Source organism: Galeopterus variegatus, unplaced genomic scaffold, assembly GCF_000696425.1.
Source record: "Galeopterus variegatus unplaced genomic scaffold, G_variegatus-3.0.2 Scaffold58, whole genome shotgun sequence".
In the NCBI taxonomy this organism is placed as follows: Eukaryota; Metazoa; Chordata; class Mammalia; order Dermoptera; family Cynocephalidae; genus Galeopterus; species Galeopterus variegatus.
In genome coordinates, this window is record NW_007726169.1 from 501,755 (window position 1) to 513,380 (window position 11,626).

An 11,626-nucleotide genomic window follows, 5' to 3' on the forward strand; every position below is an offset into this window, starting at 1 on the left:
TTGAAATGGCATCAGGGGCAGGAAGGATGGTGAGGCACCCACACAGCGACCACCTGGTGCAAACACACCATGGACACATGGGATGTGGTATTGTCCATTCAGCTATGCTTTTTCTATAGAAATAGAACTTAAAGTAGCAAAGCATAATACCTAACTATGGCCTACTACTTACAAAAGTGACAGAATTTAGGACAAATTTGAAAGAAACCCAAACTCCTGTACAACTGGGCTCTTCTGCACTAAGCTTTGACTGTCCCCAGTCACTATTGCATCTACAAGCTGTTCCCTCCCTCCCTCTCCTCCGTCATATCCCCCCCTTCTCTATCACCCACGCCCCAGCTAGGACAGTGTCTACTCAGGAGCCCTTCCAGGACTCAGACACAGCGGTGAGCACTAGGATTAGGGCCGGCTCCAGGACAGTCCAGTGTTAAAACCCCTTGCGGACGGGCAGCTGTTCTTCAGCCTTTGATCTCTTTCTGGAGCACACGTCATGGTGAAGGGGCATGTCATGCCGGGGAGGTGGACTGGAATGTGGGGTGCTCCCCACTTGCCGGGAATTATCTGGCAGAAGAGCCACTTTTACTGAGGAGACCTAGGCCTCAGGCGGGCTGGGTGAAAGAAGGCAGAAGACCCACATCACAAAGGAGAAATTCCTACCTGCCCTTATGTACAACTTCCACGTGTGCCTGCCTAGTTCCTTTCTCCCTGGCATGGGTAAAAAAACACATGAGGAGGCCGTTTTTCAAAACTGCCATCTCCTAGAAATTACCAGATCCCCCTCCCATAAAATCTCTCTGGTCTGCATTGGCTCTAAACACTGCCTGGGATGCCCCTTAGCCAGTGCAGAATGGCCTCCGCATCTTGGAGAGTTTCCAAGTCTCTCACAGAGGCCAACACAGGACTCCTTCATAGGGAGACAATGGTGGGAAGGGAGTTCCAGGCCTCCTCGGGGCCTCAGTTTCCCTGTTGAAATGAGGCGGGTGCACATGGACTCTCAGAGGCTGTTGCCTGGAGCTGACGTCCTGCCCTTCTGAAACTCAAGCCCAGATCCCTGCTCTTCTCTGGGAGCAGGTGGGATGTGCTGGCTGTGGGGTACACTCAGTTGATGTCCTCTCCCCCATCAGGACTTGATCTTTGACCTGGGAGACCCTGTGAGGTGGGAGTACATGCTCTTGGGGACTGATAAGCCTCACCTCTCCTTGACTGAGGAAGATGACACTGAGATGAACAATGATGACGATGTAGAAAACCTGGTGAGTCTCAGCGGCACGCGGGGTGTGGAGCCGGGCAGCGTGTGAGGAAGACTTTGCACCCTGCCTTGCTTTGGGCAGCCTGACAAATGTTCCCACCAACATGTACGTGTCTAGGAGTGGGAAGGTCCGGGTAGACCAGTTATGGATTCCTCAAAGCAGAAGAGCCTGGACAATGCCCTCATTTACAGATGGGCAAGCTGGGGCCCAGACAAGTCCAGTGACCTGGCCAGGAACTACCTCCCCTGCACACACATCCCCTCCCCCCTCCAGGGGGAAGGGATGGGACTTGAATTCAGGTCTCCTGCCCCGCACACAGTCTACCCTGTTCAAGGGTTGCCCTCCCCCTTTAGTAAGTATGCTCCTTAGAGTGGAGCCATAAGCCTCTCTCCATAAGGCCCTGGGAGCCTCATGGCTGGCCCCTCAGTTCCATCCTGAGTAGCCACCATGATGCCCCATGCACTGCCAGGCCTTTCTTGTCTATCCCATCAGCTCTTCTAAAGGTCTTTGGTCTGCACTTCCTCCAAGTCATCGGCCTCCCTTCTCTGACCTCCCAGCCAGCGGCCTTCCAGGCAGGTCTGCATGAGGCCCTGTGCGTAGAGGTCAGAGGCCTTACTTACTGGCTCTGTGACCTTGGGCAAACTTACCAACCTTTGTGAGCTTCAGTTTCCTCACCTGCATATAATATGGGAGAGGGGGTCAGAGTTGTATTCATAGTAACAGTAATAGATGTGTGAGTCTGAGAGGGCTGCCATAACAAAGAACCACAGACTGGGGGGCTTAAACAACAGAAACATTTTCTTACAGTTCTGGTGGCTAGAAGTCTGAGATCAAGGTGTCAGCAGGGTTGGTTTCTTCTGAGGCCTCTCTCCTTGGCTTGCAAATGGTTGTCATCTCCTGTGTCCTCACGTGGTCTTCCCTCTTTATGAATCTGTGTCCTAATTTCCCCTTCTTATAAAGACCAGTCATATTGTATCAGGGTCACCCTAAGACCTCATTGTAACTTAATTACCTCTTTAAAGACCCCTTTTCCAAATACAGTCACATTCTGAGGTACTGGGACTTAGGACTTCAACACATGAATTTTGGGGGGACACAAGTCAGCCCACAACAATAGGTGGCTCTCACATGGACCTTCCTAAGTACCAGGCTCTGCTGTAGGTATTTAACCTGAATTAACTTATTTCAGTCTCCACAACCACTGGTGAGGTGGGTACTAATATTATCATCCATGATTATTATCATTCCATTTTACAGATGGGGAGACTTACACACAGAGGGGCCCTTCCTAAGTACCAGGCTCTGCTGTAGGTATTTAACCTGAATTAACTTATTTCAGTCTCCACAACCACTGGTGAGGTGGGTACTAGTATTATCATCCATGATTATTATCATTCCATTTTACAGATGGGGAGACTTACACACAGAGGGGTTAAGTAACTTACCCAGAGAGACACTGCCAGTAAGTGACAGAGCTGGAATTCGAACCTAAACAGTCTGGCTCCAAAATCTGGGTTCTCAACGGCAACTCTGTTCAACCTCCTGGGGCTGCTTTGAAAAGGAAACAAGACCATTGGTGTAATGTGCTTGGCATGGCACTGTAGACATGCCTGGAAACGGCATTGCCTGTTCCCAGCACCCTCATCTCTGGAGACTGGGAACAGGCACCCCCTGCTAGGCCTGAGGCATAGACCAGCAGGCACCCTGGGAGTCCAGCCCTGGAACAGCATCCCTAGGGCCTTGTCTGGTTGGTTGTCAACCAGCTCCAGTCACAGTCTTGTTCCATCCTGGACCAGAAACCCCTGTTACCACAAAGATTGACAGATGGTGTCTCTAAGAGTCAGAGTACAGCCATGGGCACCCAGGGATAAACAGAGCCTCCAGCCACAGCCCACCCGCCTGGCCATCTTGAGATTTTTGACAATGCTCACTGCAGACTGCTCACCCATTTTGTCCCCTGCAAGAAGTCACAATCAGACAAGCAGGTATTCAAGGGCTGAGCAATGCTTGTGGGAGAAAAATTTTAAACTGAGAAAGTCTTATCTGAGTTTCTGTGGTTACCTAATTTGAGGAACATTTGTCTAGACTGGGCCTTATTTTAAAAATGGGGAAACTAAGGATCAGAAAGAAAATAATAATAATAACAATAACAACAACAACAACAACAACAACAATAATAATAATAATGTCAGCCAGGCAAGGTCCCAAGTACTTTATATACATTATATCATTTAATCCTCCCAAGAAGTCCAGTTTGCAGTTAAGGGAACGGAAGCAGAGAGCAGCTAAAGAACACGCCAGGATCCCTGAGCTGGTGTTGGATAGAGGGCGAGGCTTGGGTCTACCTGGTTCCAGAAGCCCTCTTAACAGAGGGCAGGTGGCTGGCTGAGGGAAGGCGGGGTGTGAAGGGCAGGGGAGTTGCTATCCTAAGCCAGGCAGGTGCAGGGAACGGCTCCCTGCCGAGCACCAACTCCTCTTGTTCCCTACCTTGGGTCATGCTCATGACCTCTGGCTCCCCTGGAGAAGCTGATGGACCACCTTGGCTTGGCTCTGGGGGAGTGAGGCAGAGACTGTGCCAATAACTTCTGCTCCAAGGCCCTGACCAGCACCACCCGCCACCCTTCTCTCCCAGCAGGACAAAGAGGATGAGGATAAGAGCTTCGACATGCCGCCCTCATGGGTGGAGCAGATCGAGATCTCCCCAGAAGGTATTTGCTATTCGGTGCTCACTCGCTCTCTCCAGAGCTAGTTCCTGGGCCTCTGGGGAGGTCTGCAGCAACAGCTAGGCAGGGGTCACACAGAGGCTGTCCGGCCCCTCACATCCACCCTTCCCACCCTGCTGCACCCACCCCCCTCCTTCCTTCCCGCTGCACACACTCAGCTCTGTGGCCCAAGGGCCTGACACCAGTCAGCACATAGGAGGGGGCTTGGTGAACATGTGATGGATGATGGAGTGTGGAAGGCACATCAGGACCGAGGACTGGGACACAGCCCTTTCCGCTCCCTCACACTCCCCTGTCCCGGCTGGAGGAGACCGTGGGCAGCACTCAGATGACACAGAGGGTATCAGGCCCGGGGAAGGACAGGCAGAGAAGGCAGGAGGGTGGGGACCCTCATGCCCCCTGTCAACATCTGCTGGCTGCTGAGGTACCCATCTGGGAACACCCAGACCTAGGGGGAGGGGATAGGCCATTCTAACAGGGTGGAAAGTGCTAGAGAGGGTGCTAATCAGGGGAGGAGCATCCTAGCCCAGCACTGAGGCTAGGCACTGGGGGTGGCTGGGCAGAAAGGGGTTCCAGAAGTGAGGGTCACCTGAGCTAAGCTTTGAAGGATCAGAAGGGATCGGCCCAGCAAGGGAAGGAGGGGATGGAGTTTCTGGCAGAGAAACCTGCCCAAGCAAAGGCCTGGCAGTGATGGATTGTGGGTGGTGGGGGCGCAGATCCTCTGGTTGGGCTCAAATCATGTTCTTGGACAGGTCTGCGCTTCTGCTTGGCCTGAGAACTCCTCCAGGGCTGGAGCCAGCCCTGGTGACTACTCTTTGCCTCCCTGGAGCGGGCTCAGGGCCTGGAGGAGTTTAGCAGACAGTGAAATGGACAGCAGAGAGATGAGTGACCAGGCAGGGTTGACCCTCCCTTCCTGCAGTCTGGGAAGGAGAGATCCCAGCCCACTCTGTCCACAGCATTCGAGACCCGCTGCCCAAATGGGAAGAAGGTGATCCAGTACAAGAAGGCAAAGCTGGAAAAGTGGGCCCCATACCTCAACAGCAATGGCCTCGTGAGCTGCCTCACCACCTATGAGGACTTTGAGTGTAAGGGGGGCAGCTCCGGCTGTGGGGGCCAGACTGGGCCAAGAGTGGAGATGGTCTAGCTATGGGGAGCAGAAGAGCTGGGTCCCCCAACATGCTGTGCAAACTTGGGTACATCACTTCTACTCTCTGAGTGTTAGCATGGAAATTGCCGGCTTCTGTGCAGGGAACAGAGGGTTGGAGGCTGGGGGAGTGGCCTGGCTGCAGCAAGCATCCATCGACCCCCACAGGCACCAAGATTTTGGAGATAAAAGAATGGTACCAGAACCGGGAGGACATGCTGGAGCTGAGGCACATAAACAAGAGCACAGGCCTGAATATTGACTACTTCAAGCCAGGCCACCCTCAAGCTCTGCGTGGTGCGTGGACCCCATTACTGGGCCAGCCAGGAGCCTGGGGTGGGGGCCTTGCTCACTCCTTAGAACAGCCTCCATAGCGGGTGGCATGTGGTGGGAGGAATCAGCATCTGGGTACCGACAGCGTTCTTGGGTGGCAAGCAACAGAAGTCGCCTCTGTCTCCCTAAGCAAATCAGATATGCGGGAGGTCAGGGGAAGCCCAGAAAATCCAAGAAAATGTGACAAACGTTCCTCTGGGAATGTCAAAGCCAGGGCCACGTGCCCATTCTGTGGGCGGGATCAGGTTGGAATCTCATCAAGAGAGCACACAGTGGGGACCTCATTTAAAGGGAGTTAGGATGCCGAGCAATAAAGCCAACTAACGTCCCCCACAAGGGCAATGCAGAGGGCAAAGAGTGTGGCCATGAGTCCATGAGGTTGGGAAGGGAGGGAAGATCCCGTCTTAGGAGAGAATCAACAACCCTAACCAAGAATTCACAAAAGAAAAGCATAGTGCCAACATGCATTTGAAAAAATGATCAACCTCATTAAGTATTTGCAATAAAAAGAAAAGAAAAGAAACTTAACCAATAAAGGCCCATTTTAGAACCTTCATGTTGGCAAAGATGAAAAAAAAAAAAAGGTCCTACTGAATGTGAACTAAAGCAGGAAGCAACAGACGGTCGCTGCTTACTTAACCAATAAAGGCCCATTTTAGAACCTTCATGTTGGCAAAGATGAAAAAAAAAAAGGTCCTACTGAATGTGAACTAAAGCAGGAAGCAACAGACGGTCGCTGCTTACCACTGTTGGTAGGACAGCAAATTGGCACAAGTTTTCTGGAGGGCAGTTGGGCAAAATAAATCCATAACAGCCTTAAAATGTGTGCACTTTTTGGTCCAGCAATTCTACTGCTGAGAATTTGTTCTTAGCAAGTAACAGGCAAGAACAAAAAATGCATGATGTAGATGTTCATCATAGTGTTGTTTATAATAACAAAAAGTTGAACACAACCTGAACACTCAGCAATAGGGCACTGGTTACATAAATAATGCTCATTCATAATGTGGGTCTGCCTGCTCCCTGGGCCTGGGGCTGGATTATCAAGCCAGTAGCCACAGCTCCTGGGCTCACCCAGCGATCTCCCCTGGCCCCTGCCTCCCACTTCCCACCCCAGTGCACTCATACAAGTCCATGCAACCTGAGATGGACCGCGTCATGGAGTTTTACGAAACGGCCCGTGTGGATGGCCTGCTAAAGCGGGAGGAGACGCCAAAGACAATGACAGAGTACTATCAAGGACGTTCAGACTTCCTCTCCTACCGCCATGTCACCTTTGGGCCCAGGGTCAAGAACCTGCCTCTGAACAGTGCAGAGTCAAACCCACGGCCCATGGAGGTAAGAGCTCACTGGGCCTGGGAATGAGTTGCCTGCCTCTCTGGCAGCTGATGTCATCTCTGGACAGGGAGACCTCTGGCTCTGGAGTGGCATCAAGGCCTAAGACATTTCTAGGGCACTAACTATGAGCCAAGTCCAGACTGTGCCCTCAGCCACCAGGCCAAGGAGATGTGATTTCCTTACTGTTATGATAAACATACACCCATGACTAAATATTTGGAAAATATGGAAAGATGTAAAGAGAAAAGCAAAAATATCTCAGAATGGCATTACTCAGATATTACCTTGGATTCATAGGTTTGGTTTTGAGAGTCTTTTCTAACTTGAGAACGTTTTGTGTCCCCATGGGGGTAAAATCCCTGTATCACCCACTTAACATTAAATTGTGCATTTTTTTCCCCTCCATGTCATTGATGAATTATTTGGCAACCTGAGCTTAATTGCTGCATACCGAAGAAGCTCTTTTTAGCAGTAAGGGGTGTCTAGTGATGAATCCGGCTGCCTGGAGAGGTGGTGAGCTCCCCATCTCTTGAGGTGTGCAAGCAGTCTTGTTGAGGGAGCTAGAGAGGGGTCCAGCACCACTCGGGGCTGGCTGGAGTGGCCTGGCTCTGAGCACCCATAAGGGCCACGAAATCCATTATTTGTCTAGGAGGGGCTGCTCCAATGAACCTCCAAACGACCCCAGACTCCAGTGTCCTGATATCTTTTGCTCCCGCACCTGGGGTATGCACAGAAACCCCCTCCCCCCTTCCCCTTTCCTCTCATCCTACGCATGTTCTGGCCTCACAGAAAATCACAGAGCGGTTCTCCCGCAACCTCACCAAGCCGGCAGATGAGGACGTGGCAGAGCGCGTGTTTCTGATCGCCGAGGAGCGCATCCAGCTGCGCTACCACTGCCGCGACGACCACATCACGGCCAACAAGCGCGAGTTCCTGCGGCGCACCGAGGTGGACAGCAAGGGCAACAAGATCATCATGACACCCGACATGTGTATCAGCTTTGAGGTGGCCTGAGGGCTGTGGTGGGCGGGCCACTTGCGGTCCGCTGTCCCATTCCAGCAACTCGGGAAAACCAGGATGGACACTCGAATCCCAGCCAGGAAATTCTTCTTTGCCCTTGGGAAAATCATAAGTTCCTGTCTTTGCAGCTCCTCTGAAAATCTTCCTTTTTCCACCAAAAAAAAGAGAACCCAGGGGGCCGGCCCGGTGGTGCACTGGAGAGTGCGCCGTTTGGGAGCGCAGCGGCGCTCCCGCCGAGGGTTCAAAGTTCCTGTCTTTGCAGCTCCTCTGAAAATCTTCCTTTTTCCACCAAAAAAAAGAGAACCCAGGGGGCCAGCCCGGTGGTGCACTGGAGAGTGCGCCGTTTGGGAGCGCAGCGGCGCTCCCGCCGAGGGTTCGGATCCCATGTGGAGACCGGTTCCCGCTCACTGGCTGAGCGCGGTGCGGGCGCAACACCGAGGGTTGTGATCCCGTTACCGGTCAGTAAAAAAGACAAAAAAGAAAAAAAAAAAAAAGAGAGAACCCAGGAGGCCAAAACTACTCCCCATGGCCCGCATTCCCACCCCTGGTCAGAGTAGCCCCACATCTCAGGGAACGCTGCTGGTGGGTACCTCTGGGGGTCTGGCCTTCCTAGTCAAATCCTCACTGTCCTGGCACATTTCTCAGCCCCTCTGAATTTTCAGTCCCCCTTCTATTAGTACTTGTATCTTTATAGGTGAGGAAACTGAGGCCCAGAGAGGTTGAGCAACTTGCTTGAAGTCACAGAGCTAGAAAGTGGCAGGAGTAGATTTGAGCCCAGGTGGATGGCCCCACGACCCTGACTCTCCATGTCACTGTGGTGGTTGTCCCAGGTGGAGCCCATGGAGCACACCAAGAAGCTTCTCTACCAGTATGAAGCCATGATGCACCTGAAGAGGGAGGAGAAGCTGTCCAGACATCAGGCCTGGGAGTCGGAGCTGGAGGTAGAGTCCCATGGGGGAGTGGGCAGGTGGGAGGTGGCAGGGCTGGGGGTGTCTTAAGCATGTCCCCATCACTTCCCAATTCAGGTGCTGGAGATCCTGAAGCTCCGAGAGGAGGAGGAGGAGGCGCACACGCTGACCATCTCCATCTATGACACCAAGCGCAACAAGAAGAGCAAGGAGTACCGGGAGGCCATGGTAAGCCTCGCTCCCCTGCCCAGGCCCTGGCTTTTCCTGGACCCCGTCTCCAGGTGGTGAGGACCATTAGGGGTTCTGCTGGGAAACCCTTCATAGCAAATGAAGTTACTGATACCAGTGGTCACCCTTGCTGCTGAGCTGACCATGTCCATGGTTCACCCCAAAGATCTGCACACAGGATCCAGGCCAGGTCTCCCCACATCCCCAGGTCTGTGGCCAAGCCAAGGCCTGTAGTGTTTGGGGGAAGATATAAAGTGGTGTGCCCACCTCCACCAAGGGCTCTCTTTGACGTTGCAGCTTGGGCTGGTAGTGCCAGTGAGCCAACTCTGGCCAAAGGCCTGAGCTCTCAGCACAGGGTATTCAGATTACACCCTAGGGTTGAAAGGCCCAGCTTGGTTTTCAAGGCCAGCTTCTGAATCCGCTTCACCAACCAATTGGGGATTTCTAGAAATAGTTTGGGGTTGGCTAGGTAGGGACAGGGCGTCTGATGACTGTTCTCGGATCCTTAGGGGAGGTCATAGGCCCCCATATCTCCAACTTCACTGGCCCCTGTTTACCAATGTAGTACTTAAGGTCCCAGGGTGAAAGAAAAAAGTGAAGGGCGTTACTGGCAGTTTTGAATTTAATGTCATTACTAACCATTACCATTTACTGAATAAGCATCTACTATGGCTTGTCAGGCACCAGGCTGTGTGCTTCACAAACATGATCTGTTCTGAATCCTCAGAGAAGGAAACTAAGGCTCAGGCAGACACACAGGAATTCATGCAAGAAACAAGAGTTGGCATTACCAACAAACAAGGGTATAAGAGACCAGCACACAGGCCCTTCTAAGGCCTGTCCCAGAGGTGCCAAGTACTGGGACCCAGATTTGAGGCCTAGTTTTGTGCTGTCACACCGCCGATGCAGAGCTGGTCAGGAGGTCTCTGAAGCCCCTGCTGATCCAGCTGACTGCTCTCCCCTCCCCAACCTCCCTAGGAGCGCGTGATGCACGAGGAGCACCTGCGGCAGGTGGAGACCCAGCTGGACTACCTGGCCCCCTTCCTGGCGCAGCTCCCACCAGGAGAGAAGCTGACGCGCTGGCAGGCTGTGCGCATCAAAGACGAGTGCCTCAGCGACTTCAAGCAGCGGCTCATTGACAAGGCCAACCTCATCCAGGCCCGCTTCGAGAAGGTGCCACCAGGGCCCTGGCAGGGAAGGGGACCCTGGCATCCTCATCCAGAAAATGGGCCCAGGACTATCTGCCTACCACCTCACAGACTTGTGAGGGGCTGATGAAGGGATGAGTATGGCAGTACTCGGGGTTTTCAAACACTGGGTTGTTCTTCCTCACTCGTTTATTAGACAGATGGGTGGGTTGGTGGGTGGATGGATGGATAGGTGGGCAGGTAAGCAGATGGAGGGATGGGTCGCTGGATGGAGGGATGGGTGGAAGGTTAAACAGAAGGATCGAGGGATGGATGGATAGATGGCACATTACAACAAGTCCTAGCCCTTGACCCATTTCTGTTGGTCAGGCACACACCATGTAGTTTAGTTCCCATGCATTATCTCTGTCTGCACAAACAGCTCCACAAGGAGGGAGGGGAAGGTGGGATACAATGACCCTCATTTTGCAGACAAAAAATTGGGGGCTCTGAAAATATCAGTAACTTGTCCAGAGCCACATGGCTGTCTGTCTCGACCCCTGCCCTGAACTTATGGGCATGACATTCCTTTAAACATGACCCCAGTGGCTCCCACTTTGTGCCCCCCACCTCTGCTCCTCTGGCTTGTGTGGGTGGGGGCACTGGGGTCAACCCTCATGGGGCTGTCTGGTGACCAGTGGGATAAAAGTCTGGGTGAGGGTCAGCCCTCGTCGATCTTCTTGCTCTGTCCTCCCTATGCCCGCAGGAGACCCAGGAGCTGCAGAAGAAGCAGCAGTGGTACCAGGAGAACCAGGTGACCTTGACACCCGAGGATGAAGACTTGTACCTGAGTTACTGCTCTCAGGCCATGTTCCGCATCCGCATCCTGGAGCAGCGGCTCAGTCGGTGAGGGGGTTGGGGAGCCCACGAGGACCCACTGGGCGGCTGAACACCAGCCTTGTAATCCCTCACCTGCCACTCCTGCCTCATTCTTTCCTGTGACTTCAGACACAAGGAGCTGGCCCCACTGAAGTACTTGGCTTTGGAGGAAAAGCTCTACAAAGACCCACGCCTGGTGGAGTTCCTGAAAGTTTTTGTTTGACACCCCTCCTGGGGCCTCAGCAGAAGCTGCCAGATAAAGGAAACTTCCCCCCACAGCCTGCTTCCTACACCCAGCAAATACCTGTCTACTCAGATGCCTGGCCTCACTGCCACACCACCTCCCCTGCAGCCCTGTCTGTTCCTGTTGCTTGTGATTTTCCTGTAAATAAACACACTTTTAATTTGTCATTTGTACCTCATGCTTTACAAGCTCCAGCACCAGCCTTTTTCTCCTTCCCTTCTCTATCTATAGCCTGGGACCAGTCTTCACAGCACCTCTGTAGACAGTCCCACAGCCACCTGCTAACAACTGGTTAGATCTCTACATGGCTAGGGTGGCCCAGCTCCCAAAGTGGGAATGTCAAGGTGCACGCTCCACAACTTGGGGGCTTGACATTAGAGTGCAAGGGACTGAGTCCCAGCTCCTCTTCTTACCAGATGCCATTTACCCATC

The 11,626-nt window shown here is 52.8% G+C and overlaps 1 protein-coding gene across 2 annotated transcripts in view; it reads left to right on the forward strand.

Moving 5' to 3' along the window:
• CCDC135 (coiled-coil domain containing 135) overlaps positions 1–11,358 on the forward strand; it is a 37,426-nt gene extending 26,068 nt beyond the window's left edge. For both annotated transcript variants that reach the window (XM_008574854.1, XM_008574862.1), the window contains 11 exons: positions 1,125–1,253; positions 3,886–3,958; positions 4,930–5,058; positions 5,286–5,414; positions 6,568–6,788; positions 7,578–7,793; positions 8,639–8,749; positions 8,834–8,944; positions 9,923–10,117; positions 10,838–10,977; positions 11,080–11,358. In XM_008574854.1, coding sequence (XP_008573076.1) covers positions 1,125–1,253; positions 3,886–3,958; positions 4,930–5,058; positions 5,286–5,414; positions 6,568–6,788; positions 7,578–7,793; positions 8,639–8,749; positions 8,834–8,944; positions 9,923–10,117; positions 10,838–10,977; positions 11,080–11,173 — 1,548 coding nt within the window. In that variant the 3' untranslated portion in view covers positions 11,174–11,358. The remainder of the gene's footprint in view (positions 1–1,124; positions 1,254–3,885; positions 3,959–4,929; positions 5,059–5,285; positions 5,415–6,567; positions 6,789–7,577; positions 7,794–8,638; positions 8,750–8,833; positions 8,945–9,922; positions 10,118–10,837; positions 10,978–11,079) is intronic.
• Positions 11,359–11,626: the final 268 nt, after the last annotated feature.